Consider the following 16442-nt stretch of genomic DNA (forward strand, 5'->3'; position numbering starts at 1 on the left):
GTGCTATACATAAATAAAGTTGAGTTGAGCGTTTAGTTAAATTGTTATAATAAGTTTAACCTCAAACAGCTGTAGAGTTAGTGTGCATGGACTGTATATTACTAAGTGTTGTTGCATTATATCCTGGGGGGGAAAAAACATTTTAAAGGACCAGTGTGTAGGATTTAGTGGCATCTAGTGGTGAAGCTGCAGATTGCAACTAACTGAACAGTTGTGTTTGTGTATGTGCATATTATTTTGGACTGTGCTTTTAATTTGGAACAGCTGGTGTATTATGCAAATGCATGCAATTAGCAGGATGAAACAGGTGTCTGTTGTACAGTAGATGGCAAAGCTGAGCAAGGACGTAAACAACACAGGACACAGTTACCACCAGGTGGTACTGAAGTGTTACTACGAAAACACTCAGACAGAGGAGGTGATTGGAGGGCCAAAACTAAAACTTATGTCAGGCCAACTGTGGCCCGCAGGCCCTACTTTGGGCACCGCTGCTTGTGTAGATACTTCAGTTGAAATAATGATTCGGAAATCCCTTATAGCATCATATATATATATATATATATATATATATAGGCTGTTATCTCTGTGGTTAAACAGCTCTTTCTGGATTTTAGAGTGTGTCCAGAGGGCTGAAATCTGATTGGCCACCGTACCTTACCTCTTCCCCTCCACACTGTCTTTTAGAGGCTGTAGGAGGAGTGAAAATACTGGTATCATATGAAACGAGATGGCCTAACACATCCCTTGGTACCAACAGTCAACATATACATATCGCCCCCTGGTGGCTGACTGCTTTATAGGTCATAAAGCCTGTTTCTTCCATGTTAGCAGATGGGACGAACTAAACAATCAAAGTCAAATAAATGTTTCCCAAAGATGGATAGTTCTTATCATGTTGATGTATGAGCAAGTGTACATTTTTTTGGTTCTAATTAATTATTTGAAGCTATAAACACATGCCCCCCTTATGCCCCCGCCCCCCAGTCAATAAAGTCTGGAAACGCCCCTGATTGTAAGTGAACAGATACTGTATGGGATATTTGCAGGGCTATTGCTCTGGATATTCTGTTTGAAAAGACTCAGCTGGAGAGAAATGAGAGAGTTTGAATGATGAATCCCAATGCAGCTGCATGAAATCAACTCATCTACTTCTGAGAGAAGAGGCTCCACAAAGAGACGTCCTGGTGTGATATGTGTCATATTCAAAGATAAAATGAGGCCATTCATTTATTAGTCTCTCATCAAACCAGCTGCTTATCCAGCAACATGGAAGGAAACATTTAAGTAAATTTATATTTTTTTCTAAAAATACTTCAACTTATTCTGTATTTGTAGAGACCATCGTTCACAATCAAAGTTTCATTCTGATTCTAATCTACTGAATGAAGATATTCTTGCAGGTTTTTATGCAGTTTAGGGGGAATAAATGGAAAATGAAAAGTTTGTTGATGTTTAAGTAAAAAGCATAATTCCAGTGGCATTATTTGACTTTACATTAAATACTACTGGTTACTGTTGTATATCAAGAGTTCACTGTAAAGAAACATGGAAATATCAAAGGAAAAATCCATTCAGATTCAGATAAAATTAGTGTTATTTGTTTGTTTTATTTTGTATGTTTTTAAGTGGGTTTTTTTATAGTAGGAAAACCGGAGCATCCCGGAGAAAACCTGTGGTCAGAGTGTTGTCTTGTTCAGTAATCTTGGTTAGGGCCATGTCGCGTTCTTCATGTCCTTTCTTTTCCCTCTGAAGCTCTTCCTCGAGCTGCTGTGCTCGGCAAAGAGCTTTGGCTTCTTCAGCCTTCTTTGTTGAAAGCTCCAACTCCCGTTCCTCAAGCTGACTGGACTTCTTCAGTTCAGCCTCACGATGTAGAGGGTTTTTTGTTTGTTTTATTTTTTATGTTTTTAAGTGGGTTTTTTTATAGTAGGAAAACCGGAGCATCCCGGAGAAAACCTGTGGCCAGAGCGTTGTTTTGTTCAGTAATCTTGTGTTTTTTTTTATCATTGAGAAGATAGTAGGAAAACCGGAGCACCCCGGAGAAAACCTGTACAAACAGCCTGCTCATTTGGACAAGCAGAGGAATCTTCTCCACATGGAAGGCTTCTTTGGCTTTTTCTCTGCCAATTTCAGCATTTCCTGGAGGTCTTCCCACTTTTTCTGCTCCTCATGCAGTGTTTGCTGGATGCTGACGAACGACTGCAGGAGGGTGGACCTCTCCTCCTGCCACTGCAGCTGCTGTTTCTCCAGCTCACTCTGCATTTGTAGTTGGGTGGCCATTAGAGCGTTGTTTTGTTCAGTAATCTTGGTTAGGGCTATGTCGCGTTCTTCATGTCCTTTCTTTTCCCTCTGAAGCTCTTCCTCGAGCTGCTGTGCTCGGCAAAGAGCTTTGGCTTCTTCAGCCTTCTTTGTTGAAAGCTCCAACTCCCGTTCCTCAAGCTGACTGGACTTCTTCAGTTCAGCCTCAAGATACAGAGCCTGCTCCTCCTGCAGGGTGTGCTGGATGCGGCCGAGGGACTGCAGGAGGATGGACCTCTCCTCCTGCCACTGCAGCTGTTTGTTCTCCAGCTGGCTCTGCATTTGTAGTTGGGTGGCCATTAGAGCGTTGTTTTGTTCAGTAATCTTGGTTAGGGCCATGTCGCTTTCTTCACGTCCTTTCTTTTCCGTTCGAAGCTCTTCCTCAAGCTGCTGTGCTTGGCAAAGAGCTTTGGCTTCTTCAGCCTTCTTGGTTGAAAGCTCCAACTCCCGTTCCTCAAGCTGACTGGACTTCTTCAGTTCAGCCTCACGATGCAGAGCCTGCTCCTCCTGCAGGGTGTGCTGGATGCTACTAAGGGACTGCAGGAGAGTGGACCTCTCCTCCTGCCACTGCAGCTGTTTGTTCTCCAGCTCACTTTGCCCCTGGAGCTGGGCAACCATCAGAGCATTGTTGTGCTCTGAAACCTTGGCCAAGGCCACGTTGCATTCTTCACGACCTTCCTTTTCCCTCTGAAGTTCTTCCTCGAGCTGCTGTGCTCTAGAAAAGGCTTCAGCTTCTCCGGCCTTTTTTGCTGAAAGCTCCAGCTTCAGCCCTTCAATCATGTTCAGCTTCTTGAGCTCTGCATCTTCATTCAGAGCCTTGCTGCTTTCGAGCATGATCTTCAACTGCTCAACCTCTGCTTCTAAATCCACCTTACGCTCAATGAGCTCATGTAACTGGAGCTCAGAGATGCAAATCATGCCCTCCTGAGGGGGGCCACTCCACCACTGGCCTTGCCCTCTGTTTTCTGTAACTGCTTCAACAGAGAAGCTAAGCCCTCATTCATTGCCTTGAGCTCGGCTGTGTGCTGTGTTTCTTTGGTGGCCTGCAGAGGGGATTCCTCAAACCTCTGACAGGCCTGGACCCTGCCAGCTGGAAGTTGTTTGGCAGGTGCATGATGGGGGCGAGGTGCTGTCCACAGCTTTTTGTGCTGGACGGGGCCCCTTTCAAAGTCCTTCATCTGACTTGTATGTTGACTCGGAGGGGTGCCATATGTTGACTGTGGTGTCTGGAGTGTTTTGCTCCGGACAGGTTCCCTCACAAAATCTATGTCTGTGATGTAGGGTGATGGTAATTTCACCTCCAGTTCACCGACCATGCAGACCAGGTGCTTAGCACGAGTTGGCTGTGGTGTGGCAGGCCGCTGCAGCTCTTTTAATGGAGCCTCTTTGGGTGCAGCTCCCTTCTTCTGTGCATCCTCAGGTTTTCTTTTGAGGATGCGATATCTAGGCTGTGTCTTGGTTGGGTTAGGACTTCCTGGGTTTTCCATCGTTAAAACTTTATGTTAAAACTTGACGAGAAAACTTGACGAGAAAACTTGACGAGAAAACTTGACGAGGAAACTTGACGTGTTCGCTGTGTATCTTTCGATGTGTGAACTGTTCTCACTCAGGTTCTTGGATATTCATAAGATTCGAGAATGTGTCCTTTTGTGACACATCAAAATTCTAGAATGTCCTTGTTTGTATTCTAGAATGTCCCTCCTCACCATGGAACCCACATGTAAACACTCTTCAATCCAATCCAACTTTATTTGTTCAGCACTTTAAAACAACCAAAGTTGACCAAAGTGAGAATAAATAAGACATCATAAATAAAAGACATAACAGCTCACATGAGGCGCAAAGTAACATATAATACAACAATTAAATGAAAAGACATAAAACATGAGTAAAAATAATAACCATGCAATAAAAAGCAATCAAAAAGTAAAAATAACAAATACAAAAAATAAATCAAGTAAATAAAGTCGACATCTTACTAGGCCACAGAGAAGAGATGGGTTTTTAATTCAAGAGTTTTTAATTCGCTTGTGTGGAGAATTTTCATTGAAACAAATCAAACAGCTAGCTGCCCACACAACTTTAACGATTTAACAACTTTAAAGATGTAATCGGATACAATTATTACCTGTTAAAAAATGTGGTCATATTTTCATGTTTCTTTACAGTGAACTCTAGATTTACAACATTAAACAGTAGTATTTAATGTAAAGTCAAATAATGCCACTGGAATTATGCTTTTTATTTAAACAACAGCAAACTTTTCATTTTCCATTTATTCCCCCTAAACTGCATAAAAACCTGCAAGAATATCTTCATTCAGTAGATTAGAATCAGAATGAAACTTTGATTGTGAACGATGGTCTCTGCAAATACAGAATAAGTTGAAGTATTTTTAGAAAAAAATATAAATTTACTTAAATGTTTCCTTCCATGTTGCTGGATAAGCAGCTGGTTTGATGAGAGACTAATAAATGAATGGCCTCATTTTATCTTTGAATATGACACATATCACACCAGGACGTCTCTTTGTGGAGCCTCTTCTCTCAGAAGTAGATGAGTTGATTTCATGCAGCTGCATTGGGATTCATCATTCAAACTCTCTCATTTCTCTCCAGCTGAGTCTTTTCAAACAGAATCTGTCGCAAATGACATCCAGAGTCCAAACAGCTCCTCAACCGCACAGATATCTGCTGATCAAATGCAATCCAGAGCAATAGCCCTGCAAACACCCCATACAGTATCTGTTCACTTACAATGATGTGAAACCCCATTTTTATAGCTTCAAATTACTAATTAAAACCAAACTGATCAGAAAAATTAACACTTGAAAAAACTTCAGTGTGATAAGAACCTAAATGACAGAAACCATCTTTAGGGGTGCCTGGTTAGCTCAGTCGGTAGAGCTGGCAACCCATGCATGGAGCTGCTGCAGTGGCCTGGGTTCAAATCTGCCCCCCCTTCCTGTCCATCCTTGGCTGTCACTATCAATAAAGGCAAGAAAAAAGAAGAAAAAAGAAACCATCTTTAGGAAATATGTTTTTGATACCTATCCTGCATTCAGCCACCAGGGGGCCATAGAGCTGTTTTTGCTTCACTTTTGAGATCTGTTATGTCTTCCATCTTTATATATGGGGATGGTTGGTACCAATGGATGTGTTAGGTCAGCCAGTTTTATATGATACAGTACGTTCACTCCCCGTACGGCTTCTGATAGACACTGCGGAGAGGAAGAGGTAAGGATGATGGGGTGGCCAATCAGATTTCAGGGGAAATCACACCCCTGCTTGCAACCGAGAGGTGACATTAATATAAGATTCTGTAAGAGTTTTATGATTTCTTTCTTTAAACTGAAGTATCTTCTAAAGCAGAGCTGCCCAAAGAGAGGCCTTCGAGTTGCTGTTTTCAATTCCTAATTATATTAGATAGTCTGAGCATAAAGAGGACAGAGTGACTCTGAGGGAGTTTTCTTGTCCTGTGTAATAACACTTCAGTACCACCTGGTGGCAACTGTGTCCTGTGCTGTTACTTCCTCAGTTTTACAATCTACTAAAGCAAAGTCCAAAATGATATGCACATACACTAAAACTACTGACTCATACTTCCACAATAAACATTTGAAACAGTTCTAATGTAGTGAATTCAGGATCAATAAAATCTAAAACAAAAAGGAATCCAAAGGAGAGAAGCTGTGATTGAGGTGATAAAACCAGTGAAAGAAGTGTAGCTGGATCAACTTTTAATATAATTTGTATCAGTTTATTTTGAGCCTTTTGTAGTTTGATTTTGAGCTGTTGTGATAATACAACAGTACCAGGAGATGGCAGCATAATCAGCTTTGAACTGAAGCTCCAGCTGGTGTGAAATGCAGCTTTACTGGCTCTTCTTTGATTTATCACGGTGATAAATTCACCTGCAGCCACCATAATCCTCACTGTCTTTAGCAGTTATATGGAACTCTGTATTTAGTAACGTGGTGTTGTGCTGGGTGACACACCAGATGAACCGGTTTTAATTTCCTGTGTGATCTGAATGTTTCACATACTGCCATACCTGCTCCATTAACCAACTGCATATCCTTCTATAACAAAGCCTTAATAACCCACAGCTAACTCTTTTTAACAGGACAAAACACTGTGGAGTATTTTATCAGTTTATTATATAACTCTTTTAAACTGTAAGTTCTGTTTTTACTCTTAAATTGTTTGCGTTCTGATTCCTTCATACTGGATATTGTGTCATTGGGGCCAAGAAACCCCTAATAGCGTTTAGTATACACATGATGGCATTAAATGTTTTCATATTCAATGTACTCTGACAGTAAAATAAGACAATATAAACATATATAAGGGTTAAGTAATGCAAAAACAAAAACCCACATGATAAAAAAAGCTGATCTTGTTGCTGCTTTAATCTGGATTTTTAGATAAACTCAAAAGAAAAGTCGAGGAGGAAACTCTGGACTTATGTGACACTGAAAGACACCATTACAATATACAAACAATGTAGGTATTGGTGGATTACTATTGAAGCCATTGTGTTATAATGAGAAACATTTTCAAAATATTGACTTAGTATAGTATATAATAAAGTATAATAAGTCATTTTTCACATCATTATCATTTTAATGGGATTTCTTTTGGTGAAAATTAAATTTGTGATGCAAAAATTATTATTTCCACATAATGGTGAATCTATGATGTTTTTACCACATCATGCAGCCCTACATTATATTACACTGGAGAATCTACTTGGAAAGAACATAATCGTTTAAATGATTATTTAAAAAGAACAAGAATAATAGAGAGAAGTTATCTTGTTTTTATTTATTTATTTATATATTTATTTCCTGCCAAGCTGCTGCTCCACACTCCAGTCCAGCAGGTGGCGGTAAGTTTTAGGCCAGAGCTTCTCTTCAGAACTACATTACTTCATTAAAATGCTGTCCTGTCACACATTTTACCTTTATCAAAGAAATTATAAAAATAATATCAAAATATCGTGCAGCCCTACAATTAATGCTTATTTTTCATTATTGATTATTTTCTCTGTTAATTGTTCGGCCTGTTAAACTTATTACTTTTTATTATTTAAAAATAACAGCAATAATAGAGAGAATTTAGTTTTTATTTATTTATTTATATACTGTATATTCATAGCCCTATGTCTATTATTTATTTTTACACCATGCCACTACCTCCTGCTGTTACATATCAATCACATCTGTGTATATAAAAAAGCTGTATATAGTGTTCATACAACTCTTTTACTATTCTATTATTATTTTCATTATGTATTATATTTACCTATTTTATTTATTTACTTATATACTTTATATTAATAGCCCTATGTCTATAGCCTGTATTTCAACTAATCTATACTTTTATTTATTTATAGATAGTATAGTGTACATACAACTGTTTTTCTATGCTATTATTATTATTATCATTATATCTTGTTTGACCTATTTTATTTATTTACTTACAGACTTTATATTAATAGCCCTATGTCTATAGCCTATATTTCCACTAATCTATACTATCTATTATTTATTTATAGATTGTTCATAAAACTCTTTTTCTATTCTATTATTATTGTCATTATATATATTATATTATGTTATTTATTAATTAATTAAACGATGTAATCTATCATGATGTGTTGCAGTGACTCGAGCCGCCGCTGCGCACTCCAGACCAGCAGGTGGCGCTGACGCAGCTTCCGGCGGGTCTAACCAACCGCCATTAAAACCCGAAGAAGAAGAATAAGAAGTCGAGGAGGAACGGAAAGAAACAGGAAGAAGACGACATCGGTACCACAATGACTTCGTCCAAGAGACTATACAAGGTAAAGGAACACAATCCACCAACATTTAAACCTTCCGCCACTTTCAGAGGCTTTTTAACTACTTGCTTCGGCTTTCCGCGCGCAGCTACGGGCCCGTCGACCGACAGAAAACCGCCGTTAAACCGCGTTACGGCGCCGATCTGTCGGGACAAAATGAAAGGATAATGACGTCCGACAGACGGTGACCGACCGGCTGGAACTACTTTAAGTAGTTGTGAGCCGCCGCCGGGGCCGTGACTCAGCACCGGCGGAAGGAAAACAACCCGGTTACACACACCGGGAAGTCGGTAAAGAGCGTGGTCGGTGTTTTTAAATGGAGGCCGGTGGCCGTTAAAGTGTGTGTGTGTGTGTGTGTGTGTGTGTGTGTGTGTGTGTGTGTGTGTGTGTGTGTGTGTGTGTGTGTGTGTGTGTGTGTGTGTGTGTTTTTACGCGCTGTCACCGTCAGACGCGAAAACATGGAGACTTTGGGGTTGGGACGTGACGTCAGAGCCGCGATATATATATATATATATATCAAAGAGTAAATAATCTGTGATAACTGACAAGAGAGTAGCCGGTAACGGCGGAGGAAAATGGTTTTTTTTTGTTTTTTAAAATATGGCGTTTAAAGTTGTTGGTTTTTTTTTTTTTTTTTTTGTCTGTGTGCCGTCTCACACTTACACTTTCGTTTCTGCGACACCACCACCATTTTTGGTTTTGGTTTTGTTGGTTAAATATGTGATTCTGAGGGTTTAGGAATTCCCCCCCCATCCCCCTCATCATCCTCCACACCCTTCCTCCCCATGTGATGATGTTATTATCAGTTACAGGTGAATGACAGTTGGGAGGTTGAGTCAGGAAGTAGACTCCCTTTTACTGCTCAGCTCACTCACTTTGCTCTTTCAGGGTTTCAGGTTTATTGCCAAGTAAGTTTCACATAGGAGGAATTTCCCTCGGTAACGATTAGATAAGAGGAGCCAGTGTAAAAAGAGAGAGTACAGTATGTACAATATGGCCGGATCCTTGAATAAACGAGTGCAGGGATGAAACAGAAAGCAAGCTGTAAGTTAGCAGTGTGATTTATAATGATATGTGCTCTTCTGTAATCTGTTGGGGGCCTGGAGAGTAATAGATTACATGGGACAGAGTAATTGGGATGCATCACGTCGTGTTTATTTGGACCTAAAGCAGCCGTTTCTTTAAAGACATATAGGTTAAATAAGACCTGATGAATGGATTTAAGTTAATGTAACAGACCTCCTCGTATTATCAGAGAAATAATCCACATTTTAAATACTTTAATAAATGAAATATAATAAAGATATTGAGTTTATCAGGTTCTTGTTTTTCTTCTGTTAAACATTTTATTTGAGACAATATGTACATTTAGGAAAGGTTAAAGCTCTTGATGATGATGTTAAAGTTGCTTTAATAGAACATAAAGTCTGTTAAACATTTTACATAAGAATTCAAAATAAATCAACATCAACCGATAATTTATCGGCTGAAATTTCATTCTTTAAATATTAAATCTAATTATTATTAATGAACAATTAACAGTTAGGGTGAGACTGTACTCCTTAAAATAATTATATCTCATTATGAATCGATTATTTATCGACCCTGATCTATTATTATTATTATAATAGTATTATTAATCTTTATTTATGTAGCACACACGCGGCTCAAAGTGTTTATCACTGCCGAATATTCACAAGAAAAACATCAAATTCTCACATTTAAGAACGAGGAAGCTTCAACAACTTCAACTATTATTCGATCATCCAAATAGTTGATTCATTTTCTTTCCATCGACTTCTTGTTGTAGCTCTAATAAAGACAATTAAACCGATTGCTGCGTAGTGTAGAAGACCATTACATCGACTCACAGAGAGACTTTTAACCATCTTTATAGAATGTATTCAGTCTTTACCTCCATTAAAAAATATAAATAACTTGTTAAATTGAGACGCCATTTCCTCATGCAACCAGAGATGGAAGCTAGATTACACATCTTTCTGCTCACTTTATACAACGTCTCAAACTCTCTGTTATTTCATATCGAACAAAAAGAACAAGCAGACGTGTAATCGTCCGTCTTCCTGGATAAAAACTAATTTCTTCCTGTCCAGATGGTCTTTAAGGATTTTCAGAAATACCTTGAGAACAGCCGTAAGTCCTGTTGTATTAACCTACTGGGGGTTTTTTTCTGTGACAGTTGTATCATCCCCCCCCCCTCAGAAAATCAAACGCTGTCGCTCCGTGACTCGAATGTAATGGTAACACATGAGAGGCACAAACTGCAGCTAGGATTACCAGCTCATCACATTGGCAGATTAAGAGGCACGTAGAGCCGTGTTGTACCGCTGCTGGAGCTGAAATGATTAACTGATTAATCCGTTAGTTGACAGACAAATACATAATTGGCAACTATTTTTTAATGCAGGGTGTCCAAAATCCCCCAAATCTTGATTTTTAAAGACTTAAAACTTCTTAAATCTGATTATGAAAGGTCTTTTAAAATGTATTTGGATTAATAAAGTTATTTTCAGCCTGCATTGATTATGTTGCCGTAACAACAAACCCGACTTTACTTTACCAGTGTGGATGTAGAACAGTTTAATAATTTAAAGGTCTGCCTCTGAAGGAGAGCCGCGCTGTGGAGTCGCTGTATTCTCACATCTAACTGCAGCAAATCGAGAGTTTGACGGCAGGGAATACAGGTACGAGGTGATTCACAGAGGCTCCCAACAAGACTCTAACTCTGGGGGAGGTGAGGACACAGCAGGGACAGGAGACAGGAGGCAGGAAGTGGGTAGAGGACGGAGGGAGGACGGAGGGAGGACGGAGGGAGGTCAGAGAGGCAGCGATATTCTGTATGATGGTTAGACAGCAGAGTTTGTGATAGTTGGAACAGTTTTATAATTTGAATAAAGTGTGTTCGTTCGGTAAGAGACAGAAACTCGAGTGAATGAACTTGTGAAAATAGTTTGGTGAGTTTATTTTCTTTCTTAAAGCTGTTGGAGCTCGTCGCACAACGGGAACTCGCCGCTCATCTCCCAGCTGAAACTACAGGGAGGGGTCGGGGGAGGGCGCTGCTGCAGCGCACACACACACGAATATATATCGCCGAACGCCGACATTTTTAACACATGGACCAACCTTATTGGATTTAAGGAGGTGTAAGATAGGATAATATACACAGCAGGCCAAAAGCTCAGCACGTGGTTCACTTCTCTGAAGAAAAAAACACAGAATTAGTGAAAAAGAAGCTTATTAACTCTGTATGATTGTTAAAAATATGTAATACAGACAGATACTTGTATAAAAAGATTCTTTAAACAGGAAATAATCTACTGAACAGTTTACTAAATGATAGAAAAGAGATGATTTAAGGTTGGGAACCACTGGAATCAAGAAGAAATGATCCCTAATAATAGATAATATATATATAATATAATACTAGGAAGTAATGAAACCCGGAAGCTCTGATCAGTCTGAAATAAAAAAACACTGAACACTAATTGAATCATGTGATATAAGTGATGTTAACGGTGCTCGTGTGAAAGTTACATAAGGAGGATAGACTGAGAGTGGATCTGACTCACCGTGGAGAGAGTGATGTAACTGTGTACTGTCTGACTCGGTCCATCGGGGCCACATTACGCAGCTCCTGTAAGTCGCCCTCACCTTCACCCCCCCCCCCGCTGGGGTTTTAAAGCTTCACCATTGTTATATACACTGAGTGACTCAATACGACTCTTCTTCCAGAAACTCTGCGCTCTACTTCTGTTTATTAGTTATTATTTGTGAATATAATTACATCTTTTATCACATACATGTAAAAAACGAACCACCAACAACAAGACAAAGCAGTGAGTAACATCGTGGGTTCATCAAAATGATCTATAAAAGGTTGAAATAGCAAATATAATATAAATATAATAATGTTCACCTTTTTCATTCAGTGTTTTATTTTTGCGAGGTCGAGCTGGTTATCTGTGCATTGTTGTAAATGTGCAAATTCAATTGAATATATTCATTATTAACTAGAGCTTATCAATCAGTTGTCAACTATTAAATGAATCACCGATGATTCTCTCTGTTTCAGCTCCTCAGACGTGAATATCTTTAGTTTCTTTAGTTCTCTGTAGCAGTTCACAGTACCACCGCTTTCTGGACCAGATCAATTGATATCAATAGTTTTAATTGTTAGTTGCAGCCCCTGTTTATAGAGGCCATAGTTAAAGGTGGTGTTGTACTGGACTGCATTATACTGAGAGGTTAACATTCATGAATGGGGCAGAATATTAATACACAACCACTAACAATGATCGTATTGTATTAGATTGTACAGGTGTACCTAATAATAAAGTCATGATTTCACTCCATTTTAAATTTTAAATCAACGTTTTGTTTCAGGAGCTCGATGAAATCCGCAAATCTGGGATGAAGAATTTCCGCAATATTCAAGTGGATGAGTCAAATTTCTTGAGCTGGCAAGGACTCATTGTTCCTGTAAGTATTGATTGGTGTTAACAGAACTTGTGTTTAAACAATGTCAATTAAAAAAAGCTTTAATGAAAGTTCTTTACAATCTGCAACCTCTCTCGCTCTCTCCCAGGATTGTCCTCCGTACGACAAAGGAGCATTTCGCATTGAGCTCATCTTCCCCGCCGAGTACCCCTTCAAGCCACCCAAGATCACGTTCAAGACAAAAATCTACCACCCCAACGTTGACGAGAAAGGCCAGGTGTGTCTGCCCATCATCAGCGTCGAGAACTGGAAGCCCGCCACAAAAACTGACCAAGGTGAGGCGAGGGGTGTGGTTTCCTTTTCTTAAAGTTATACATCATTATTTATGGCTGCTGTCCTCCTCCTGAACTCAGCTGTTGTCATAGCTTCAGCTTATCCTAGCAACCATAACAAGGCGCTGCGTGCCTGTCGGGCTTTGTATGTCCACGTGAGCCTCGATAAGAATCCACGTAGACTTCCCACAACCAGAACACAAGCGTTCACGCAGGTGGCGTTCTCCCACACACCCGTGCTGGCCGGTGTGACGTGGTTAGAGGCGGAGAGCTCCAGAAAAGCTGCTAACTAAGCTCCGCTCCGGTGATAACCACAGTTCACTTCCTATAAATTCTTCACAATAAAGGTCTCCGGTTATTTAAACACTTTCTTTTTTTATGAAGCAGCGAAACCAGGAAGTGTTTGGGTTTTAATCAGCAGTTACACGACGCGACAGCTCAAAGCGAGAACGTGAAACGACGGAGAAAGAGAAACTTTAAACCACAGAGAGTCAGTTAGAAACTCTAAAAGTACTGAGAGCTGAACACTTCAACGTCTGTCCGCTCTCCTTGAGGGGGAGAAGGGCGATCGTCACGGGTCGACGGCGGTCGGGCTACGGCCGTGCTTTGGCCCGACTCAGCACGTTAAAAGTGGAAATGGAAAGGCAATTCAGCGCAACGTTGTTTGACTCAGCGCCAAAAGTGCTAATGGATAAAGCCCCAAGGGATCTGGAAAAGTCTAAAATCCAATCATCTGAATTTCAGGCTTTAAAATGTCTTAAATATGATTTATAGAGAAATTTCCGTTAGTTAGTTCAGTTAGTCTTCGTCCTAAAAGCCTTCTTAGAGCACAGTACTATGTATGTAGCCATCAGTTGCCTATTTAAGGGCCCTTTTTATGTGGCTCTTGTTCTAAAAATGATCAGCTGGAAACGTTTGTAGCTGACTCATTTAAGCTCCCATTAGCTTCATTAGCTACAGCTGATTAAAATCTCCTGCAGACAGTTGTTGTTGTTGTTTCAGGTGGCGACGTTCAAATCCGACAGCCAGAAATCAAACAGCTCACGCTTTAAAACGTTTAGTACAAAGTTCGATGGTTAGAATAAACTGTATATGAGCTGTGTGAGAACAGAAAGGAACATTACAGAGTCATCCATCACTCAGTCAGCCGCCCCAGCCCATAAATGAGAGTCAGTACATCCTCACCCAGACAGACAGACAGACAGACAGACAGACAGACAGCTCTGAATTGAAGACATTTAAAGCCTGATCTCACCGTGTTTCCTCACATAGACTTTACTCAGGTGGCCCACAGGTGTGTTAACAGACCTGGATACGGTGGATATTAAGGGCTGCATGATATGGTAGAAACATCATATTGCAATATAGTTAGTGTGGGAATGATCATTGTTGTATCACAAATTCACTACATTTCACGAGAAAAGCTTAAAATCGTGATAATGTGGAGATTTGTAGGTCAGCGGGGGGTCTCTACAGTACGTCATTATAACGCTGTTCTGTCACACGTTTGACTCTTTCCTGTGACGGTATGTTTGAATCTCGCTCGTGTTTTAATGATTTGAAATGGTGACACTTAAATCACACGTCTCCCCCTCCCTCCTCCCTTCCCTTCCCTCTCTCCTGCAGTGATCCAGAGTCTCATCAATCTGGTGAGCTCCCCCCAGCCGGAGCATCCGCTGAGGGCCGACCTGGCGGAGGAGTACAGTAAAGACCGCGCGAAATTCATGAAGAACGCCGAGGAGTTTACAAAGAAACACAGTGAGAAGCGACCCGTCGACTGACGACACAACACTGACGTTCCCCCCCCCCCCCCCTCCCCGGCCTCCTTTCTGTTTCCTGTTTAAAAAGAGCCCACCCTGACTCTCTGTTCTTATCCCCCCCAAACTACACAGAGATGCCCTGTTCTGGCAAAAAAAACCTGCATTGTTTTAGCACTCTGCAACCACTCCTTCATAGAGGCTTGTGTTTCTGTTTCACTTTGCCAAAAACAAACAAAATAAAAGTAGGACTTTTTGGTGAATAGGCAGGCTCTGGTCTCTAGGTGTCACCTTCTTTTTTTTTTTTTTTTTTTTTTTTTTGGGTTGTTTCGACTTCTTTCTACTGATTTCTTTTTAGAAAAAAATGAGAAAATTGTCGGAGGTGGCATCCTGGAAAGTAAAATGTCAGAAAAATTAAAAAAAATTTAAAAGTGCTGTTCTGCTTACTTAAATGTTGAATGTTTTTCTCAGATTAATCATTATAGCTTACGCAGACCTGTTTACAGATTTTTAAGCTTCGTTTTCAAAAAAAAAGTTAACATCTGCAGCATCCAATGCTGTTTGTTTATATCTGTTTTCTTCATCCCCCGCCCCCCTCCCTTCCCCCCTTAAGATACACTGTACTTTGTGAAATCACCTGTTGCAGTACATGGAAATTAAAGTTGGTTACTGATGCAGAAATCCACATGTAAACACAGAAGTTCATGAAAAATGCAACGACTTTCACGTGTCCTTTTGGAAATGTTTTTGTATTTTGAGATGTTTTTGGGCGGGGGGGGGGTAAAAGGTCTCTTATAATAATTAAAATTCTTTCACCTCCGTTGGCCTCCCAGGAAAGTGTCAGTGAGCATTATATCCACAGTAGATCCACAGGCACTTGTTTTTCTCTTAAACCTTGTAAATGTATCTTCTCTATCAAGTTCAAGCGCCATTAACACACACATGTTCAGGAATAAGGAAACAAATCAAGCGTGGCTTTAACATTACGACGCAGGGTTACTCTCTCTCTCTTTGTTTTCTGTCCATCCCGACGCCGACTATACTTTCATTCTGAGAACAAGAAATACAAAGCACTGATTGGTTCTAGCACTGCAGTTCTAAACCCGCTCCAATTGGCTCCTCTCTCCATCAGTAAACCCCCATCAGCCAGTGAGTATACTCTGTTATAGACGGTAGCGCACCAGCAGACTCTACGCCGTTCCACATGTAAGGCAATACGTCCAACTGCAGGTGGAGGACAGAAGGTTGTTAATGAATAAAGATTTGCGATGGATGCTTAATCAAACCTGTACTGTTGTGTTTATTAACCTCAGATTCTTCACTAGAGGATGATGGGAACTCTTTATACCCACTGGAGTGTTTGAATATATTTAAATCGTAATTTAACACAACGTAAAGCAGTGGTTCACAACCTGGGGGGCAGGACCCCCAGCAGGGGTCGCCAAAGCCTCACTGGGAGGTCGGGAGGCCACAGTAAGCCTTTATCTCAGCATTTGGTTCATTTATCTGAAGGAAACTGAATTAAATTATTTATATATTATTATATATTTGATAGAAAGTTATTTTAAAGAACGTCAGAGCAGCATTTTACTGCTACATGTAATTGAGTTACAGGATACAAAAAAGTAACTAATCTGTTAGTTACAGAAAAAATACAGATTACAGTTACATTTAGTAAAAATGTTGATATTTAGCAGGATTACAATCAGTTTTTCTTTAAAAATACACAGCGATACAACAGAGGACACATTGTTCT

At 40.0% G+C, this 16442-nt stretch overlaps 1 protein-coding gene across 1 annotated transcript; it reads left to right on the plus strand.

Moving 5' to 3' along the window:
• The first annotated feature begins 8024 nt into the window (after positions 1-8024).
• On the plus strand, positions 8025-15971 carry ube2l3a (ubiquitin-conjugating enzyme E2L 3a). The gene is made up of 4 exons (XM_051412434.1): positions 8025-8142; positions 12544-12639; positions 12746-12932; positions 14556-15971. Exons 1-4 carry the CDS (start codon positions 8116-8118, stop codon positions 14708-14710), a joined length of 465 nt encoding a protein of 154 aa, XP_051268394.1. The 5' UTR covers positions 8025-8115; the 3' UTR covers positions 14711-15971.
• Positions 15972-16442: the final 471 nt, after the last annotated feature.

This window comes from Dicentrarchus labrax, unplaced genomic scaffold (genome assembly GCF_905237075.1).
Source record: "Dicentrarchus labrax unplaced genomic scaffold, dlabrax2021, whole genome shotgun sequence".
In the NCBI taxonomy this organism is placed as follows: Eukaryota; Metazoa; Chordata; class Actinopteri; family Moronidae; genus Dicentrarchus; species Dicentrarchus labrax.

Coding starts and splice junctions, on each gene's coding strand:
- ube2l3a (XM_051412434.1), top strand. CDS start 8,116: ATGACTTCGTCCAAGAGACTATACAAG. Junction 8,143..12,543: donor CGTCCAAGAGACTATACAAG/GTAAAGGAACAC, acceptor GTTTTGTTTCAG/GAGCTCGATGAAATCCGCAA. Junction 12,640..12,745: donor GGCAAGGACTCATTGTTCCT/GTAAGTATTGAT, acceptor GCTCTCTCCCAG/GATTGTCCTCCGTACGACAA.